The sequence below is a fragment of the Hermetia illucens genome, chromosome 5 (assembly GCF_905115235.1).
Source record: "Hermetia illucens chromosome 5, iHerIll2.2.curated.20191125, whole genome shotgun sequence".
NCBI classification, from domain to species: domain Eukaryota; kingdom Metazoa; phylum Arthropoda; class Insecta; order Diptera; family Stratiomyidae; genus Hermetia; species Hermetia illucens.
In genome coordinates this window covers 35,721,873-35,743,939 of record NC_051853.1, presented here as the reverse complement: position 1 = coordinate 35,743,939, position 22,067 = coordinate 35,721,873, and the positions used below count along the sequence as shown (strand labels likewise).

At 41.5% G+C, this 22,067-nt stretch overlaps 1 protein-coding gene across 7 annotated transcripts in view; it reads left to right on the top strand.

Moving 5' to 3' along the window:
• LOC119656894 overlaps positions 1–22,067 on the top strand; it is a 269,184-nt gene that overhangs the window by 214,849 nt on the left and 32,268 nt on the right. For 5 of the 7 annotated variants that reach the window (XM_038063568.1, XM_038063567.1, XM_038063574.1 and 2 more), the window contains 6 exons: positions 11,402–11,672; positions 11,802–11,943; positions 12,225–12,300; positions 12,366–12,484; positions 18,991–19,205; positions 19,425–19,649. In XM_038063568.1, the coding sequence (XP_037919496.1) occupies positions 11,402–11,672; positions 11,802–11,943; positions 12,225–12,300; positions 12,366–12,484; positions 18,991–19,205; positions 19,425–19,649 (1,048 nt within the window). The remainder of the gene's footprint in view (positions 1–11,401; positions 11,673–11,801; positions 11,944–12,224; positions 12,301–12,365; positions 12,485–18,990; positions 19,206–19,424; positions 19,650–22,067) is intronic. The other 2 variants (XM_038063569.1, XM_038063571.1) reach the window with 2 other exon arrangements.

Sequence of the window (22,067 nt, the reverse complement as noted above, 5' to 3'; positions counted from 1 at the left end):
TCTGACAGACTTCTAACTACAAAATCCAGTCCAGGTTAAGGAGCATCACAATTGTACAATGCTACGCACCAACGAAGACCTCCGAGGTAGTGGAGAAGGGTGCTTTCTACTAGCAATTACATGCAGTTCATGGGAGGCCCCCTAATCGTGACATTGTGATCGTGGTGGGTAATCTGAATGCCAAGATGGGCTCCGATACGTCTTGCTCGGACATGTGATGGGGAACCACAGTCTTGGCGACCATAACAATAATTGCGTGGGGTTTGTGGATTTCTACAACTTCCACCGCCTCGTCACTGGTGGCACATTGTCGAAGCACAGAGCCTGGTATAATGCCAGTTGGGTTTCAATTGGCCAACGCCGTACGTATCAGATCGACCACTTCGCGATCAGCAGTAAATGTGGAAGTTGTCTCCTGGATGTGTGTAACAAGAGAGATATTACCATCAGCCTCGAGCGGGATCACCATCTGATGGTCACTTACGTTCGCTTGCATGTTGCGTTCGCCACTTTTCGCATAGTTTGAGAATTGCGCCACCCTAAGTTAAACATCAACCGCCTGTATGGGTACCCCCCCCCCCGCGAGTATCATTGGGCATTCTGCCGCCATCAAGAATGTTCTTTCCCCGGGTGCACAAGACGTAATGGCGAACATGACGCACTGAAACTCCGATGCCGAGCGAAACCCCTAGAAACTCAGGGTAGTGTACGCCATGACAAGGGAGAATTTGCGAGAATGTTGCGTTAGTCAGGTCAATGATTTCAGAAATGTATACTGCATTACGAAAGAGCTTGCATGTGGTCGCAAATCTTTCGATGGTCCTGTGAAGTCAACGATCGACTTCTCATCCACGATGACGAGCAACTGAAAACTACATATCACCATGGTTCTTAGCTGGATTTTATCCGTTGAGGGTTCTTCCTCTTCTAGATATAATGGTTAGTCATCGTAACATGCGAATACGGACTGTTTTTCCAAACGGCCGAGAAACCTGCAGTTACCGCAGAAGTGCAGCTTCCACCCATACGGAAAGCTTGGGAAATCTCGGAGGATTTTGAGGCCGAAATCGGAATCCGCCAGGTACGGCAGCATGGAATACCTTGTCTGGAGGATGTAAAAAAATTCAGTGGATGATGAAATCTTTCCTCAAACACCTTGAATACGCTGAAATCTGTTTACTCTCTCACCGGGTTATGGAACTTATCCAAATGGCTCTAGATTTGAAAAGAGAGGCAAATAAAGTTGGACTGAAGGTAAACACGAACAAAACCAAGTTTCAGAGTCTTCTCTTTATTTGCATTAATGGACAGAGCATCGAAGGCGACGATCAACTTTTATGTCTAGGAAGCGTGGTTTCTGCGGACGGTTGCACCGAACTGGATGTTGGCGGAACACATTAACACCGCTAGATCTGCTTTCGCTACCCTGTCTAGAATTTAGAAATGCAGTTATCTCAACACCAAGATCAGGTTGACATTATCATCTAGGTTTATTTTGACGGTTGTTTTTCGTATTTATTTGATTGGCACAATTAGGGGATGTGTCCAACCCGTATACTACGAAGTTGAGTGGTTAGAACACAAGGCTGTCGTACGGAAGGTCGCGGTTCAAATCTCGCTGGTGGCAGTGGGATTTGTATTGTGATTTGCCGTCGGATACCAGTTCGACTCAACTGTGAATGAGTACCTGAGTCAAATCAGGGTAATAATCTCGGATGAGCGCAATGCTGACCACATTGCCTCCTAAAGTCTACTATAGTGTACCGTTACGGTCTTGAATGAAGTGCTCAAACACACTTCAAGGCCCTGATCGAATATGGATTGTTGTGCCAACGATTATTATTATTAAGATCAAGCTGAGACTGTTCTGTGGTAGTATTCCTTCTGTGTTGTTTGATAGAAGTAGCACATGGAAAGTGAACTTCACTGTTTTTCAAAAGCTCCAAGCCTTCGTGAACACTTGTCTGCGTCGTATCATCGAAGTGCGCTGGCCTGACCCTATCTCAAACGAAGAACTCAGTCCGCACGCAGGTATTGCATTCATACGCACTGTGCTCGGAAGACGGAAATGGCAGTCGATAGGTCACACATTAAGTAGTGGTGACGATTGGGTTGCTGGCTACGTCATACAGTCGAATCCACTATCCCAAGATGGGTCAGCCCAATGGCACTTAGCACAGGACCGTAGAGGAGGAGTGGGAGTGTCCTAGGAAATCGTAGGGAAGTTGAAGGGCATTTCAGGTAACCGCGGACGATGGCGTTTTGGTGTGGCTGACGCACTCTACCCCACCAAGGGGTGAATGGCAAGCATGTATAAAGTTACCAGGATCGCATGCTAATACAGTTCCTCGTGCATGACTGTCTCCTTTTCACGCCACTTTTTTATAATAATTGCATGCACGACAATCCAATTGGATCAGGGCATTGAACCTTGTTAGAGCACTTCATTCAGGACCGTAACGGTATACTTCAAGACGGCAGTACCCTGTAGGATGCAATGTGGTCAGCATTACGTTTGTTCGTCATTATCACCCTGATTTAACTCAGGTACTCATCCACAACTCAGTCGCCTGGTATCCAACATCCAGTTACTGGTTTACGTTCGTGCTCTAAATTTCAAGGACCATGTAAAATGATACGGCTTGAGTTTTCGGCGGCAATTGCCACATGCAGAATCGCTAACCGCACACTCAGCCTCGTCCTTCAACGATTTATAGAAGAAGATTTTCTAACCCCATACTAAAACGGGATTTTGTAGCACATTACGGACTCCCTCCCTCTAATCTCGGGTCTGTTTCGTCTCCGATATTCAATAACTCAGCTTACCTACCAAGGAGAGGTGGCAGAATTATAGTAGGAAACCAGCATCACGAGATCGTACTGAAGTTTCAGAAAATAACTCGTCTGGATTGATTTTGTAAGGGAGGCCGGAATAGAAATTTTAGTGGAAACTATGGTTAATGGCGCAAAATTTACACCTCATTTTTACCTTCGCCCCGGATTTTCTCTTTGCTCGCCTGGTCCTTTCAAGGAACTGTAGCTGCCATGGTGATTATTTTTTTACTGAAAGAATCAGATGGATATAAATGGAATTTCTAAAAGAGCTTTTCTAAAGCTTTTCTAAAAGAAGATGGATCTAAACCAATAGTCGACATCGAGATGGATTTTATTAATAATTATTTCTTTTTGGAAAAAAGAGGGAATTTGCGGGTTCTTAATGTCAATGGACTAATCTGGTATTAACCTCTTCTCTAGCTGCCCCAATATTGTCACTTTCAAAATATAGAGATCGGGGTTGAATTCTTGCATGCAAAATAGATTAGGGTAAAGTAAGGACACAAATTTCCATTTCAATTTGGCATAAAAAGCGTCATGATAATCGTCGTTAGCTGTTTCATTTAGAAAGCTTCTTTAAATCGTATGTCAAAGATTTAAGGACGAATAGGAGGCTTCGAGAAACTGAAGCATTGGAGTTACACATCTTCCATAGTAAGGAAAATGTTTTATTGCATTGATTATGAGTACGAGCGAACAAAATTTTCTGTGCTCATCAACCCCAAAGAAGTCATAAATTAGATTCACAGGAAGAAGACCAGAATCAGAATCAGGCTGGCGTACTCTAACAGCGACCTTTCAAAGATACCTTATGTATTCTGATGAACCCTTATGCCTTTTGAATTTGAATCGGATCTTGACTCCATAAATCTAAAAACTTAATATTCTCCCCTTCCGTACGCTCATTATTTTTCATAACATCAACTCATTTCCATGCACGTACCTAAACTTCCAACGCTCTGTTTATCCTGAATGGAAAGGAGCAAAATGATAAATAGCTTTGCGTGATAAATATATCAATTTCGTGAAGTTAACTATCCTAAATTTAACATCAAATTTTCCGTGAGAACAATCATCAGCTTTTCCAGACTAGATATCAAATCTTCAAGAACGACCTACCGTTCGTTGACTCCTGTCAGGAATATAGAGCAGACACTGTGACGTAAGCTGATAATCTTCATCGTTAGAACATATACATATTACGCGCCCATCATTTGACCAGGATACAGACAGGAGTTCACTTCAGTTCAAATATACGAGTCAAGAGAAGCTACGGACTGTTGAGCAAATTCACTCTAAGGAATATTGATGGTGTTCGCCTATGCGGCACAGGCGAAGCCATTAATCAAGGTCCTTGTTATTCCAGTCGAAAGCGGAACTAGGATGACATCAGTCTACCGGAAGCAATCGAAGCCAGGAAGCTAAATAACTTGACTGGCTACGTTCGAGCAGGAAGCTACCGAACCCGAACGAACCATTTATTGAACAGTGGATTACGTTGTGATCAACAACAACAATCCTGAAATGATGACGCTGTTGTGCAGTCTAAGCTAGTCAGGCATCCAATTTGTATTCAAAGAAGTCCTTCAAGCTGCCTAGACTATCGAGTAAACCACAAAATAAGATTTGTCGTGGATAGCCCTGCTAAAATACAAAGATAAATATTTATATATTTTCTTCTCAAAGGATTTTCCCGATGTAAATTCAATTCCAGGAAAAAAGAATTTCAGAAAGATTTGTGTTAATCAGGGGTCGTGATTTGCGAACGAAATCCTAGTTAGCTGGAAACGGAGCTTTTATTTTCTCGGATTTTGAGTTGACCTTTGGAAATAAGGATTTCGTTTTTCGTTTCGTCTCATAGCCTTTGTCAACTAATCGCTATTGCTGAAGTCTGTATCTTAAAATCAGGCCTTGATATTTTCAAAAATGTCCACACAGGCTCAAAAGAACTGAATTCAACTTTTCATTGAACTGTCTAGCAAAAGATACGTTGGAATGGAATAACAAACTTCAGAAAAATTCACAGGGTGAGGGGGGTCTAGGTATTATGCTCGCCATTCATTCGGGTGGAAAAATATCAGTCTGAAGAATGTCAGTATCTTTGGCTCTGTATTTATATCTATCTATATTTTATTGTACCCGCTCCTTGCTCGGCAGGAAATTAAAGAAACGAAATATCTTTCCCGGTGAACGAGATTTAGGAACATCTTCAATCAGTAAAAGTACACGTGGAAGAAAACGTAACAGGAGGGAGTGAACCAGCTCAGCAGAAATGATACAGATTTAACTTAGAGATTTGTTTGAAAGAAAAGTAATCCGTCTTTGGAATATGGATGGAATTTGTCAACAATTCAGGGAATTCTAATTGACAAAACATAATTTCCCCTACATTTGAAGTCACGCTGATGCACTGAATCTGAGAGATAAGAATATAGAACTTTGGCATTTGGTTCACCACGTTCTGGGCTATAGGTTTCTTCCTGATTTTGTTTATATAATGGAAAGTTCAAATACTCATACTTGCTACGAGTGGGATGCGGAAACCAAAATATTTTGCTGATGAGAAACGAAATTCATAAGATTTGCTGATACAGATATCGTAATAAGTTAAGCCCATTTTGAGGCTAAAATGTGTACTATGGAGCAAGGGTTATTCCTACAGATGTTACGCGACATCGCTATATTGCGCGACACCTTACAGAACAATTAACTATTGTTGTCTTTATATAATTCGATTCAACCCGTAAGATTGAGAAAACGCACTCCCAGTTATATTGTTATCTATTTTTACGGTAGTGTCGTCCGTCATATGGCCCTCTATGGTTCTAAATGTTGGCTGACTATAGAAGACAATGAACGGCGTCTTGTAGTAATGGAAACGAAGATGTTGCGTTGGACTAGTGGCGTGGCATGCTTAGGTTACATACGAAGTAAGGATATCCGCGACCGATATGAGGTTGCATCGTTTATGGAAAAATTGCGAGAGAGGCGTCTTCAATGGTGTGGTCACGTAATTCGCGTCAAAGAGAATTCACTTGCCAAGATTGGTCTGAACTTCGAAGAAAAAGAAGAAGTTAGTTTGGTATCTCTTGAGTAAACACTTCATATGTATTCAGGCGCTGATAAATCGATAAATATAATTCAAACTTTGTAAAAAGATTACTGTTCTCACCGTTCTGAAAATGGTAGATCTTGTTGTTGCGTCGTAATATTTCGGAAGACCTGGAGACTACATTGATGAACGACGTATATGAGTTGGCATTGCAATAGTCAAACTCATCATAGAGAGTGGAAAGGAAGTCGGTGTGATCGTTTAGTTGGTTGAGGGTCAGCCTTTCGAATGCCGATTTTTATTGTTGCCTGGTGCCCGTTTCTGTAAGCTTATCACTTTATCATCATTATCGTATCAATTATCTCGGTCAAGTAACCGCATCCTCCAATCTTGGAAGCCCAGTAGTTATTCGGCGTCGGTATATACACGTATTGTGCTCTTATTGGACAAGACCTGCCCACTGAAGGCGTTGTATTTTAACGAATTTCGAGACTTCTAACTCATCGTGCAGTTCATGCAACCGATGGTTGTAACGGATGCGTCATCCATCACGGTCGCTAACTATTCTGAAAATTCGCCAAAGGACTTTCCTTTCGAATGTGTTTAGTACATTTTCGGAGGCTTAGGTTAGGGCTCCGATTTCGTATCCATAGCATATCACTACTCGTACGATGGTTTTGTATACGCGGAGCTTCGTGTTTCTGTGTACATGGTTCAATTTCATTATAGGAAGGACCAAGAAGAAAGCAGTCAGCCTTATTCGCGTTGACAGGCTGCCACCCACATATATTATATAAACCTGTCTACGTATTCGATATTGAGGTCCTACATTGATGTTCGAATGAGCGTCCTACTTCTTGATTCCGTTTTGTCCTTATTGATGCGTAGTTCAATTTTTTTCGCAGCAGTGTCAAGAGTATGCAGAAGTTCCTCTGCGTGGATCAATTTTCAAGACATATTGTTGATGTCATTTGCCTAGGCTAACAAATGTAGTAGCTTCCCGCTGGTATTAGTATCTATCGGATATCGTATTCGATTGTTAGGTTGAATAGCGTTGACCTGTAAGGTGGAGTTGGTCATAGTCGTCTTCGTCGGTCTTACAAGCTTAGCTGGTATACCAAATTGCAGCATTATGTTCGTACTATCGTATGCCTGATTGAAGTTTATAAAGATTTGGTACACGTCAACGCTATATTCCCTGCATTTTTGCAGGATTAGTTTAACGATAAAAAGCTAGTCGATTTTGGAGTGACCCAGCCTGAAACCACCTTAGTACTCGTCAATGAGTCGTTCGACGTGTGATCTTATTCTATCCTCCAGAATTCTCATCAGCATTTTATGGGACGAACAGATAAGTAACATGCCTCTGTAGTTTCTACAACGCAATCTATCTGCTACTTTATGGATAGGACAAATGATGCTCCTGCGCTAGTCGTCTGGGATCTCCTCGTCATCCAAAATTCGCAGCAGTAGTTGGTGTATCGCATTTAGTAGACCCGTCGTGAACAAGATCGTCTAACAGGTCTTCAAGCTCAGGCAGTGTGAAGCTCGGAGGAGCGTAACAGCTGTATAAGAACATACCGCTTATTTTTGCAAACACAAAGCAACTAGCCGCCTGATCCATGCTATATTGTATAGCTTGACGACCACACGCCAATATCGCCGCTCCACCAGTCGAATCTGTAACCCATACACCACCGTCAAGATTTCTGTACGATTCACTAATGATAATTATTTCCATCGCAGATTCGTGGTTGATCAGCGCAAGCAAATCCTGTGCGACTCTGCAATGATTGAGGTTTATTTATATTAACCTCATTTTTTCACTTCAGTTTCCGGTTGTCCCGTCCCTTCTTTCCATCGCACAAAATGCCTTTCGAGTCTATATTACATTCCTTGGCAATATGTCCTTTCTCGGGCTGATCGATACCACTAGTGCATGCCTTCGTGAAATGTCCAAACATTAGGCAGACAGAGATCTGTTCCCTTGGTGGGCAAACAACCCATTCGATCCGAACCTTCCCCATGGCCAACAACTTCGGCTCTGCCTCCACTGACGTTCGCGTTGTGGCCGTTTGAGTACCGCTATAAGCTTTTCTTAGGCTCACGATAGATTCTTCCCTGAATTCCTCCAAATTGAATTGTTGCTACTAGGTAGTACAGATCTCTTCTCTGGATGTTACCTGATCGAGATCCTTTCTCTGTATATAAATTTCATGTTTTGGGAACGAACCGCGACATTCTCCCCAAGTGAGTTTAATAACTTAGGTCTTCCCGATTTTGCTGACATATGCGCCTCGGTCTTTAAGGTCAGGATCAAATTTCACCTTTTTCAGTATCTCCGCATACGTTAGATTTTCTTTGCTGGAGATTACAATGGTCTCCTGGTGAAATCGCACTTTTGATTTTTTGTTCCTTTTTTTGTTTACGACCTTACTCCAACCACCGTTCTTATTTTCCTTCGGTTTCGCTTTGCTAGCCGAAATTCCTACTTTAGGCACTTTGAGCCCTTCTGAACTTTTAATTGCGTTTGTTGAACTGGTCAAGACCCCTTTTTTTCCTTTTTAATGCCTGTTGATTCCCCAAAGCTTCCCCCCTTTGTCTAGCACTCTATTACTTGATCGAAGGATGATGACTTTGTGCTTTCATATCACTTGGGTTGCCTGTGACATTGTTGGGGCTTGGATGTCCGGCTTTTCCTTAGGCTTTCTTTCTTCCTGCGACTTATCGTAAAGCACCCTGATGGCTCTCACCATGTTCTTAACGGTTTGGTGCACGTTGCGCTTGTCCTTGATAAATTCGGATAGCTCAACTATTTTAGTCCCAGGCTGCAAAAAGGTAGTTCTTCTAGACCAGGGCTCTGTTCTCGGTGAGACTTGGCCAGATTACTCCTTTTGCAGATTCCTCTACCTTTTTCAATTGCTAAGTTCCCATGAGCTTTCTCTTTTGCCGTCCTTGGTATTGGATGAGATCGCAAAATTTATGAGTTTCACCTGAATGGATCTATTTGCTGCTACTGGAGCACCTCTTGATCAAATCCGATGGGTGTTGAAATCGCCTTTTTTGGCCAGCTATCTCCTTTTAGCCCAGCATTCTGTGCCCTTGCAATTGATATTTTTATCAGACTTGTGCTTCGCTTGAACACTTTCTCCTGCAAATCTAAAACGCATGTAGCATTAGGTGCCACGGTGACCAAGTTGTCCACTACCGAGGCACTGCGGTCGACGTATATCGACGGCCGCGAGCTCACTTGCTCACTCCTAAAAGCCGCCAATACTAGGGTTCCGAGCTCCTGCACCGTAACTTTATTCCTTCTCAATTCGTCCATTTTGTTTTTATTTTCTCACAAAAGCAAAGTGCATGAACACATATTTACACTTTAAAAGGTATACCCTATCCGCCACCTGGGGTCGCGCCTGATGGGAGGCAACTCTTCACAGGTCTGTCTGTCTGTCCCCTGTCTCCTGTCCATCTGTCTGTCTCTCTTTCACCCCTAATTTATTCGGAAACGGCTAGCACGATTGTTACGAAAATTGGTGATAGCATGTGGTCTGCTGTTCCCTTCCCGCCCCAAGGGGCGCCATTTTTGTATTAAGTGTAAAGAGAGCTCCCCACAAATGGAAATGGAGGGTGTACAATTTTTTTTCACTGAATATGGTCATGTGGGATATCAAATGAAAGGAGTCGATTCGTATTTTATGAAACTGGTCCCATATTTGATATAGGGTGAAAATTAGAGCAGTGAGGGCTGAAAATATGACCCTCAAAAAGTGTAACGAATCTCGTTCTCAGAACCTATCCAACCGAAAAATCTGAACAAAATCACAGAGGTGTATCTAAACGAAATCTAGGCCTCAAAATACATCCCCATTCCGATATCTACAAAAATAAATTTAATAATAGTATATTTTATAATTTTAGTCGGAGACCCCCCTTAAATTCATACTAGAACTACAGAGTTTGACACTTGTGTAAGGAGGGAGAAGATTACCCTTCAGAGTTTCACTATCTCACTTCGTTCATCGTGGCTAGATTTCGGATACCAGCGAACTCAGCTGTGAATCAGTACCTGAGTCAAATCATGCCATTGTACTGTTACGGTCTTGAATGAAGTGCTCTAACACACTTCAAGGTCATGATCCAATATGGATTGTTACGCCAACGATTATTATTAATATTCTTCAACTTCGTGTCTCCTTTCGCATAGTATCAACAATATTGGTATCCTCATTTCGCGATGTACACGGTTGTGGCACGAAATACAACAATAACAATCTTTGTCTTTTTGCTTGAACCTAAGTGTACTCATATAAAAGTACTATTTAGTGTCTTTTTGTCACACTTTTTAATACCATACTTTTTCCACTCCGACAGCAATGCTGCTGACTATTCTAAATACTATATCAATTGACAAGACTGTTAGTCCAATAATAAAAACTTAAAAGGACTGTCGCATCACCTAAAGCTGACCACAATATATTTCACAGATGGATGTGGCATTGCTCATAATACGAAGCTACGTTTTTCCAATGTACGAAATTCCAACCAACTTCACCTCCACTTCTTGGTTGACCAATTTCCTGTGGAAATTTCCTTAAAACCTTTTCCCCAGATGCGATAGAGTCCTATAAATCCTTTCTTGGGTGCCACCTTAGTTTACTCTGAAAATTTTGTCTTATTGCACTTATCACACTTACTTACTTCCATGCACTTTTAGAGCGTCCCTAAAATTCCTTCCATCATATCCCGGACGAAGTGCAACACTTCACTCCAAACATTAAAATATCATCTTATAGGAAACGATGCAAGCAATTACATTACGAATAGATGATAACATATAAATTCTCCCACAACTCCATCCAATACACTTCTATGAGAATTAGGTATGTATTTTTAATGGTAGTTGCACTTCCAGTATATTGTCTCCTTGTTTTCTGGTCGTTTCGGTGCATATTCTCTTCTCAATTTCGTTTCGCTAAATTTGATACGGTCCAGGAATTCACGCGACCTACACATCCGACTTACAGATGATTTATGGAAGCGGATCTGGAGTTACTACATATCCCTTGAGAGTAATCTATGTGCATCTATCCCAACAATTCCCTGGCTCTAGTGTCCTTTTATATATTAAAAATATGCCACTATCTATAGCGATTCGATCAGCTATGCAGAGTTGTTCGCAATTTAAGGACTCCGTGATTTACTTCCTTTTTTCCAAGTTTCCACATTCTAAATTTGGGCCATCTTGTGTGACTCTGCCTCCTCCTGCCCTTAGATTGTTCCGAATCCCCTTTTTCTGAAAGGAAAATCCGAAATTACTAACGAAAACTATTAGATACGCATCATTGTGTTGCACATGAAGCGTACTAAATACAAGAATCAATCCCAATCGATTCATTCACTAGCATCAAGTGCTTGCAGCACAACTCAATTATTACAATCTTTCATACTTTCTATTCCCACTCGTTGAATTCCATCCTTATTCATACTTCCACTGATGATAATGCGCTTTAGGTCTACGACAACTATGCCGACAATAATGGAACTCGATGGCAATTATGTAAATACCAGGAGCATTCTAGCGCTCAAGCGGAAGATTCCTCACCATCATCGCTATCATCGCCATCATCACTGTCATCACTGGGCCTCAGAATCCATCCAGGACACAATGAGCCACAGCATTCTCCCGTTTATATAACATCCTACTTGAATACGTTGCATGTACGGCAAAAGACCACAAAGGAATCGTACATTGGCCTCAATGCAACGGTTCGAGTTCAACCGGGTAAGCTAGTTATTCCGCATCAGGGCAAATCTGGTGGTATTCAGTCGTGATGCAAGGATAACAAATATTCGAATGTCTCGACCATTTTATTGTGTCATTTCCACTTCTTGTCTCTCTTCCGCCATTCAGATGTTAACTACAAATTGAAGCTGGCGTCGGGTGATGACTTGGTGGAATCCTGTGAACCAAATCCTTGTCAGTCTAATGGAAAATGCATAACCGGTGACAATAGCACAAAACGTTGCCAGTGTCATGGACATTTCACCGGGAGGTAAGAGTTTTAAATGTTAATGATACATTTGGCAGGTCGGTATTCTGCTAGTATTCGTTGCTTATGGAATCTCTGAATATTAGAAGACTCCTAGCCATTTGGAACTGGAGCAAGCGAAAATTTTAATGGTATCTTTTATGATTTAACAAAATGCGAGGATAAGAGTCCCTCTCCTGTAATTTGTATCATTACGCAGATCCTTGATATTACAATTTCAGGACTACTTACTGAATTACGATTACAAAATTAATCTTCCTTCCCTGGTTTATATTTTTGAACAGATTTTGTGGGCTGAATATGTGCGAACTGGAACCATGTCTATTTGGGAAATGTGAATTAACGCCAACAAATTTTAAGGTTAAAACTCTCTGACCTATGGCTTTGTTAAATAATATTTCTATCTTAATTATTTCTTTATATAGTGCCACTGCCAAACAGGATACATTGGATCGACATGTGAGCAAAAACAGAAACCTTGTGCTGATAATCCTTGCGAAGGTCGAGGAGAGTGTTTTGAGAAAAATGGGGGATTTTTTTGCAGGTGAGTATTTTTAAACTGGAATGATTGAAGGATTTCTAATATTTTTAAAAACCTGGTTATGTAGGTATCACATTCGATTTAATAATGTTCCGATCTGCTTTTGAAATGCTGTTTACGACTCTGACCTAACTATTCCCGCCCCAAACAGTTTCGTTCCTTGAAACACTGGCTTTTCATTGGTGCAGTGAAAATACATCCACCAGTTTTTGTAAAAAGCGCAAGCATCCTTGATTTAAAATGGTTACTCAAAAAGTTGGTTTGGTTAACACCGTTTCCACCCGACGAGAGGCTTCCTTTTTAGTTTCTTGACTTCCTTTCCTTTTCTTCTCTACTTCTGAAGAATCGTTCGGAATCATCCGTCTTTGCTCCGCAGGAAGGCCACCACCATGAACTTAAAGGTGTGAATATTAGCCGGTCCTCTTAGGCCATTGCTGTAGATCACGCTACCTGGAAACTAGTCCTCCCTTGTAAATTTACACTCTCCATAGTTCAAAATTTTCGTTGATTACCGTGGTATTCACAATAGCGCATATCCAAATAGCCTTTCAATTACCTCCATTCTTTTTCTTCTTCTATAACTAAATTGACCTTACCCTCCGCAGTACACTTTCTCCTCATCTTCCAGTTGAAAAATTTGAGTAGCCTTTTACTGGCCTACCGAATTCTCCCATTCTTTACATAGTCTTCCACTGGTGGCCTTAGGTCGACTTTCGCTTTACCAACTTCGTTATTCGCTCGTAAACTACTCATTGTATGTGGCCATTCCACTTTTGGTGTTGTTTTACTGGCCCAGATATTCACCTTGGGATATTTTGTCCAAATGCGTAGACAGACTCTTTAAAACCTGTGTCAGAGGCTACACATCGCAGCCGTACAGTAGTGCACATGTATCTTATTATAGTTTCGTAAATCAAAAGATTATTTTCCATTTTTCTGGCCTTCATTATTCCTTACTAAATTTCGTCCTTTGTAAACGAAGTTAAACGAAAGTATAACCAGTCTTCATTCTCATTGCTTTTGCAAGCACGATATAGATATATGCAGTTATCAGTTCCACCATGGAACCATTTTACCGCGTTGGCATCGGGAAATAGGAAAAGCCTCTTGAAAGGATTCTCCAATTGATCTTCTATCGCCAAAGAAACCCTTAGTCGCCTAGGGCTTCACTTTGTCGCCAAGAAGTTCATTGAACTTTGCCCAATCCATTTTCCTAGGATTCCGTCTTTATATTGCAGACTGTTTGCTTGAAATAATAATAGTAATCGTTGGCACAACAATCCATATTGGATCAGGGCTTTGAAGTGTGTCAAGACTATAACGGTGCACTACAGTACACTGTAAGAGGCAATGTGCTCAGATCGTTAGGTCAATTACTTCACTTCTTATTGGCCCCTCGAATGTAGATGATCCGAATCCCCTTTACTGATCCAATACCACAGATTTTCCGCTGAAGAAGGCTGCAAGTGGCTGCAGGAATAAGTATACAGCGAATTAAAAGACCATCATCGACATAAAAGGAAATTAGAATTTGTTTATTTATTCGTTCGGACACCACAGATTTTGTTAAAACGAACCCATGGCTCTTGAACCAGAAATATATAAGGACAGCTGGGCGCACCCCCAGGTTCACGGTGTCCGGTCTGCATGGATCTGTTTCCACAGACCAGAATTAAACTTCATCAGCTTCCTTTTCTTCTATTTTTCCTGGTAGAGACGGAGGAGAAGGTTCTGATAGGCAAGCCTGTAGTTCCTTGTCCTTTGCGGCTGAAGTTTCCTTCTGCTGAGCCTTCTTTTTTCGAATTAGGTAACAGTGTCACCGGCAGGCAGCCCGTAGTCAGGTTTCCAGTTCCTTTCATTAAGGGAGTTGCTGTACTACCCTTTCTGGCTGACCACGTCGTAGACATCGGATGCAGGTTTTACACTGAAATCGAGAGCCTGTCTTCTACCGATTTCTCCGACGGGGAACATGAATCTAGTGGGGACTCCAAAATCCGTCCCTCGGCCACGACCTTATTTCTCAAAGTTGCGGGTGGATTCGAAGTCTGCGACTTCTTACCCCTTGGAGAGCTACAACACTTTGTTTCCATCTTCATGTGTTTTTGGATACCCTCAGTGTAGTACTAAACTGCAACAAGTTCCCTACCACGGCAAGGTGGTGTTCTAGGGGCAGATTTCCAGGAGTACTATTAACCTTTAACTTGATCTAGTGTTATCGATATTTCTTTGGATTGAGCCAGAATATTTATATCATCTGCATGGGCTACGTACTCTAGAGGAAGGCTGATCAATTTTGGGACCAATCCACTGCTTTATTTAAGCCCAGAATCTATCTTGAAATTTCCCGTTAATTAAGCCCATACTTTCAAAATAGGCTTATGATTAGCTCATTCGCATTCTGATAAGTCTGACTAATTTGGATAAGACTTCAAATTCGAGAAATGCACAAAGTCCACGAAGTTCTAATCGACATATACGTTGTATTTCTTCTAATTCTTCAGAACTTTCCTCACTGAAGTCGATCATCGATTTACCTTATTGGATACCCTTTGATATTTGCCCATGATGCATTCTAGTCTTTTTAAGGTTTTGTGTAAAACAGAACCTTATTAAAATTGGTTTACTGTCTCTTTGTCTGACTGTCTGTCCTTCTGTCCTTTTTTTTGGCTGGTGGAAATCCATCCTGGATACGCATCTGGAACCTAGGAGCGGATGCCAGACTCTTACCGACTAAAACCTCCCATATTTTCTCCACACTCTCCCCGCCGGACCACCGTTCCGATATTGCTTCGCGGGGCTGTTCCCTTCTATGCCTCCGCTGTACTTCTGTTGCTTTTAGCTGCTGGTGGATCCGTTTCACCATTGCAACTACCGCGTCCCATGCTATATTTGATTGCACCATATATCTGATCAGATTTTCCACCCGTTAAACGGGTATTTAACTCTCTTTCAAGCTTTCTCCTTGAGCTTTTAAATCTCGGGCAGGCGAAGAAAACGTGTTCTGCATTTTCGGCTGCATCTTCACACGCTTATGTCTGGGATAAGTCTATGTGTCCTTAAGCCATTCTCCGCCTGGTCCCATGCTGTTTGCCATTCAACCAATTACCGCAAATTCTCACTTTACTTGTTTAGGCTGGCTTTCTGATTTACGCACAGACGACTTGCCTCATCGGTTATATCTACCGGTATCATCCCCGCAATCACGCATGTCGCCTCATAAGACGTTGTTCGGTAGGCGCAACATGCTCGGAGAGCGCTTAACCCATTCAACACAGCAGCCATTTTGGTGGCTTCATTCTGGAACTGCATTTTTTTTCGGACTTTCTTATCCGACGGTAAATTTTTTACTACGGGATCGGCATTGTTAGGCCAAGTTAGTAGCAGTAAAAATAGTTAAAAAATCATTGATAATTAATTTAACATCAGAAAATTTAACATCAGAAAACGTCCGTCTGGTCCGAACCATGGCCTAAAAAATTCACGGCAAAGATTTTACATTAATATAAATTACGAATTAATATTATAGAAAAAATTAAAATAATAAACAGCCTATTAAACACAAACGGAAATTTCTCTAAAAAATATTGTGCTGCACGGATTTCGAAACGGCCAACGGCACAAGGTCACTCAAGAACTTCTCTAACCACTGGGATGAAACTGAAAGCTTTCGTCAAACCCTGTTCACTCTACAAACGTTTAAACGAAACTAAAGGAGGACGCGTTTGTGAGCGCACCGTGGCTGAGTGAGGGAGGGGATCCGCACGAGCGCGCTCTCAGTGTCTCGAAATGGACACCATGACGCGTCAGTGCGCTCGCCGTGTGGAATGGGTTAATCGATATGCAGCTTGAAGCTGTCTGCGATTTTCTCCGATTTTTATCGCCGATGCCCACAGTGGTGCCGCATATAAAAGTACAGAGCTGACTACTCGCGATAAAAGTTATCGTCGACTCTGCTTCGGGCCGCCTACATTTGGAAGCATCCTTGACAGTATTGAGCTGATAGGCGCCGCTTTCTGCCCAGTAAGCTTTAAGTGGGATTCAACCCTCAGCTTGGAGTCGTATATTACTACCAGATATTTCAGCGATAGCTGAGAGCTTACAACATGCGCCCCGATGCAAATTTCAACAGTTTTCTGTTTCCGCCGCTTTGTAAAGAGCACCAACTCCGTCTTGTGTTCGGCAAGCTCCAGCCCGCGGTCTTTAAGCCAAGACTTGATCGTCCGTATAGTCTCGTTTGCATATATCTATACTTGGTCGGGGTGATTGGGTGTTATGACCACTGCAACGTCATTTGCGAATGTTTAGCTACTGGAGCCCAGAATAGACCCCTGCGGAACTCCTGCCGTTATTACATATATCTTCGACCCTTTGTCCGCATCATAAAGTAGCTTCAGCTGTCGGAAGTAATCGAAGATTATATTTAATATATATTTTGGTGTTTTTGCCGCGATGAGCGCTTCGATGCGGTTCCATCTGACAGAATTTAACGCGTTGCTGATCGTCTTCTTCTTCTTCGTTGTAGGCTTTTCTGGCTAGTTCAAAAACCAGTTTGGTAGCATCAACCGCTGACCAAGCCTTCCGGAAGCCAAACTGCCATTCGATAGATAACCGCCACTATCAATTGATGAATATAGCCGGTTATAGATTACCCGCTCGAGGACCTTGCCTATTATATTCAGAAGACAGATAGGTCTACAGGATGTTGGTTCACCTATCGGCTTACCTGTCTTCGGGATCAATACAAGCTTTTGTATTTTCCACTCAGCAGAGAAGGCCCTTCTTTTAGGCAGTCTGTAAATACCTGTGCAAACATGCTTGGTGCCATTCTCATTGCCAATTTCAGCGCTTTGTTTGGGATTCGATCCATACCGGGGGCTGCAGCATCCCGGACCCTTTTCACTGCATCCAAGACTTCGTCTGTGGTTACTGGAGGTATGTCTTCGGCGCTCATTGGTATCATTGGGAAGATTGTTTTCGGATGTTATCTAGGGTACATAATAGGAGGGGAACTTTTGCCTTTTATTGCTGAAATAACGCACGTGTACGCTCCCCCTCATGGATCTGAGTCTGCCTCATCACAGAGTCGCTTGAAGCAATAATTTTTACTTTTCGTGATAGCCCACTGAAACTTTTTTCGTGGCGAAAAACTTTTTTCGAGGTACCGTTGTTCATATTTTGGCATGTTTCTTCGGTGTTCTGCCCGTCTGTATGTCTGCTTATCTGTCTGTCCGTCACATGCATGTTACTCGGTGACTGTAGCAGCGATTGACACCAAATTTGATCGAAAGGTGGGAACTTAAACGCTCACGCATACAGTAAGTTACATCCTGCTACATCGAATTTAAGGGGAGGTTCGCATACATGCAAAAGGGGGGTGTACATTTTTTTTCACCAAATATAGTCATATGACGTATCAAATGAAAGATCTCAATTAGTACTTACTTTTGGAATGGCGGGGAGTGAGCGGGATCGAAAGTGATCACTTATTCAACGGGGCCATTCTCAGAAACTACCCCACCGAAAAATCTGAAAAAAATCTAGAGGATGCCGCTCCGAAATATCTTTTATACCGATATATGTCCAAATAAATTTAATAATAGTATCTTACTATAATTTTCAGTACTTGACTGCAGAACCCCTCTTAAGTTTATCCTATCCTATATATATAGAGCTTGATCCTACCAAGTTTGGTGGTATCCTAGGGGGTTTATGTGTTGAAGGGTAATAATTTATACCATTATTTCTTGATTGCTGAAAAATTCGTCTTTTATACAGTCGTCCTTTTTTCCGTCTCCATCCATGATTTCTAAAGGCTCTACACCTCAAATGAATACAAACGGCAAGTCCTTGTCTTGATAAAGCTCTAGGACGAACTGATACCTTCACCTCCTGCATGTCAATGTCAATCATCACAGTTGGTCCCCTCAATAAGTAATATGGATGAGCAACTATGTACATGTATAAGAAAGGGAGAAGCACAATATTCCCATTCACAGAGGAATTCAATGTTACCGTTTGCGAAAAAGGTTCAAAAATATCCTAGGAGCGGTGTTAGAACTTAGATTCAGGTAGTCCGAGTAAAGGATGCAGTTTATAGACTAAGAAATGCAAATACGCAACTTGGTTCACAACGAATCTTGGAACTCGTTACTAAACGCTTCCGCCTGTTTTTATACATAAGGGGGACAGCAGGCAGCATGCGCCGTGATCTTTAAATTGAAGTCTTGGTGAAGATGATATGTATTCAGCATAAAGATAATTCGTAATTTATACAGAAATTTCACATTTATAATAATTTAAGAGGAACGAAATTCAGACAATAGACCGGAATATTTTATGAGCGACTAAACCCGAAAAGGACTAACTGATTTGAATCAGTTGAAAATGTGAAATAAATTCACTATTGACAACCTAAACGGAAACATTATCTGTACTATCTGCCTCTCTAGTTATTCCCCGTCCTAATTATGCCCTCATCTTCTTACTCATGTTGTATTATTTTCTGCCAGGTGTCATGCGTGGTGGGAAGGTACGCGATGTGAACGTCGAATGATGCACATTCCATACAAACCTCTTTCCGAGAGGATGCTTCAAGAGCCTTTCTGGCTGGGCTTGATCACGGTCTTCGTAGTCCTCGCTGTAATAGGTCTGGTCTGGTGTGCGAAACGCCATTTCCCAGAGAAAATAGAGAAGCTGCTGGCCGAAGAAGCTGATCGCAACAGACGTAAGTACTTCCTCAACATATTTTTGCAACTTTTAAAAATCTCTTTTCAATAAATAAAATTTTTTTCTCTCTTTTTTCCTAAATACTTCTTTTACTAAATACAAATGTATGTCCTTCTGGCACTGTGTCAATCAAACTCAAAAAACATCCTACATGTTGCGATCACCTCATACGTTCAAACTACCATCAAAATCCACTGTGTTGAATCCGTACGCGCAGCTTTCGGACATGGACATCATCATCATACATCGTTACGCGAGCAATTGCAGTTCACCACATCCATACCACAGACAGCAGCAACAACACCGGGCGCTCCACGGTCAATATTCAACAGACTGGGTATTAGAAAACCGTCGATTTTGAGCCTCAGCAGCCCTAATCCACCGGGCGGGGCTACGGCCCGTACATTTTCGCTAGATGATTTATTACGACCACCTCCGCGACGTAAGATAGGCTAGACATTATCTTAAAAAAAAAACTCTCATCATATGATTGGTTCCAACTTTTTTTTAAGAACTTCTGTCTGCTCCCCCTCTCTCTATCTTTTCAACTAACCCCTCTGTTTCTGAAACATCAAAGAATTTTGACTTCAAAGATACAAGTTTACGAGAAGAAGTCAAGAGATGATGTTAATTTGCAACACTAACTAATTACCTCCTCGAAATTGTCGTTTGTCTACTGTTTTTCGTTATTTTTTCATAGTTTCTAAATGGGCTATTCCCTCTCATTATGCGGTTTCGTTTTGTTTGTTGGAAAAGTAAATTTCACCTTTGAAGAGATGATGAGCACTTAGTATCTGTTTGGGATGCGAACCAATCATTACACTATCTTAAATCAAAACACAAAAATCTCAAGCTCAAGCTTTCTGTGCTGGATATTCACCTCGAGACATACACTTTCATTTCTGTTCACCCCCTCAATTGTCTCTGCCTATGTTTCATTTCTATCCTATGTAAGTATAAAGTTTGGAGCAAAATGTCATGAACCCATAAGCATCCTCTTTTCCCTATTGTTCAAAATTTTATAGTGTAGAAAAATCATTGCGCATCTTCTTCCGTCGACGCTAATTGCGGGAGAAAAATTCCACATATGAGGTCTGGTGTTAATTCCGTGTACATATGTGATGCAGTGCATTGGTCTGGGCCCACATGGTTGCGTCGCTGGATTCACTCCTCCTGCATACAGTTTTCTTTTGTAGATGGTAGAAGCTCGGTGCAAAAATGTAACTTACTTAACAGTGACTTCTAACTACTATAATATTGTATTCTCTATTTGCAAAAACCAGGAATTATGTATGGGGGGAGGGGGGGGGGGGGGGGGGGGGGGGTGAGGGGGAATACCTGTATCACAATAAACCGAAAAGGGCTAATAAGGCACTTAATAAATACCTGTATCACAATAAACCGAAAAGGGCTAATAAGGCACTTAATAAAGGGTCATATAGGAACAATTAGAGGTTAGAGGTTTTGAAAAACCTTAAATTACGAGATGGAGGAATCTAGCCGGTCAGATTGACCAGGATCAACCACAAGGACTGAAATATCCCAAAACCTAAAGCAAATGACAATATCGACAGTGAAAATCAGCCCACACCTGAGTGTTGATCTACTAAAGTGTCCCTTCAAGCTAAGAAATTGGTGGGTCGTCTTAGAACTTTCTATTTTTTTCTATTTCGTCTTGAATTTCACTCTTGATAACCTTTGCAGAGAATAAGCAAGAAGAAATCAGTTCTTAAACGTATTCTCCTCACCAGCCTCAATAATTGTAATAAAAGTGGTGGAGTTATTGCGATACGCCTATTGTTGTATTAAATAAGTGCCGCGGCATCTGCAAAAATTTTTCTATTGCCTATATTGAACCGTTAAGCAAAGTACATTCGATGGCATGCAATTAGAGAAAGGGAGAAGAAGAGGTCAATGTTCATTTCAGTTTACAATTTATGTAATGGGGTAGTTACTATATAAGATTTTTAGATTACCAGGATAACAGCATTCCGGAAAAAAACTTCTCTATATTTTAATTGAATGAATACTATCGGAATTTTAATAATGTTTTACGAATAATTCGCCTGATTAGTAACATAGACATGGACACGACGATAGTGGATGGAGAACTACCCAAAGGTCGACCAAAAGAGTGATGGTTTGACATACTAGGCGGTGATCTAAAGAATGCAGTGTTCTTTAACTTCCTGAGATATTCAAGTACTCATCTGAGAATGACAGTCAATCTTGACAGCATTTAGCTGAAGCTGAAAACCATTAAATCTAGTTGATGATCCGAACAATTGGAGCCGTCTACACTAGTTTAAGCAGATAGGTATATGCTGTAGTGAAATTTTGATACCGTGCTCAAGTGCTGAAACCACCTAAGAGAGATTTTCCACCGAGCTCACGAATATAGCAGGACATATCACAAGAAGTTAATGATAACCCGGCACACCCTATTAGAAGTTACCTTATGAAGAGTGGCCTTATATTGTACAAGATCACAAACCGTATTTCAACGGTTTGAGTTTATCCGTCGTTAAAAAAAAGTCTAAAATATATAGTTATAAACTGCAGATGAGGCTTGGTGCTATATCTTATTAAAATCATGTTAGGCGAAGACGACAAATCATCAGACGCTGCCTCACCTCTGCCCTGGAAACAGCGTGACCAAAGCGGCTCGCCAACGCGACATGACTGCGAATTATATCGAGCGTAAATCCGCCCCTACTTTGATCCAAAGCTTGGCAGAGCTGAACACATTTTATTTAAGCGTTGAAGCTTCCTATGTCTGCATCTACTTGATGTCGGACCGGATCAAATGAGGGGCAACTTACTCCCTTCTTTCGATCCATCCCTTAAATAAAATATTATT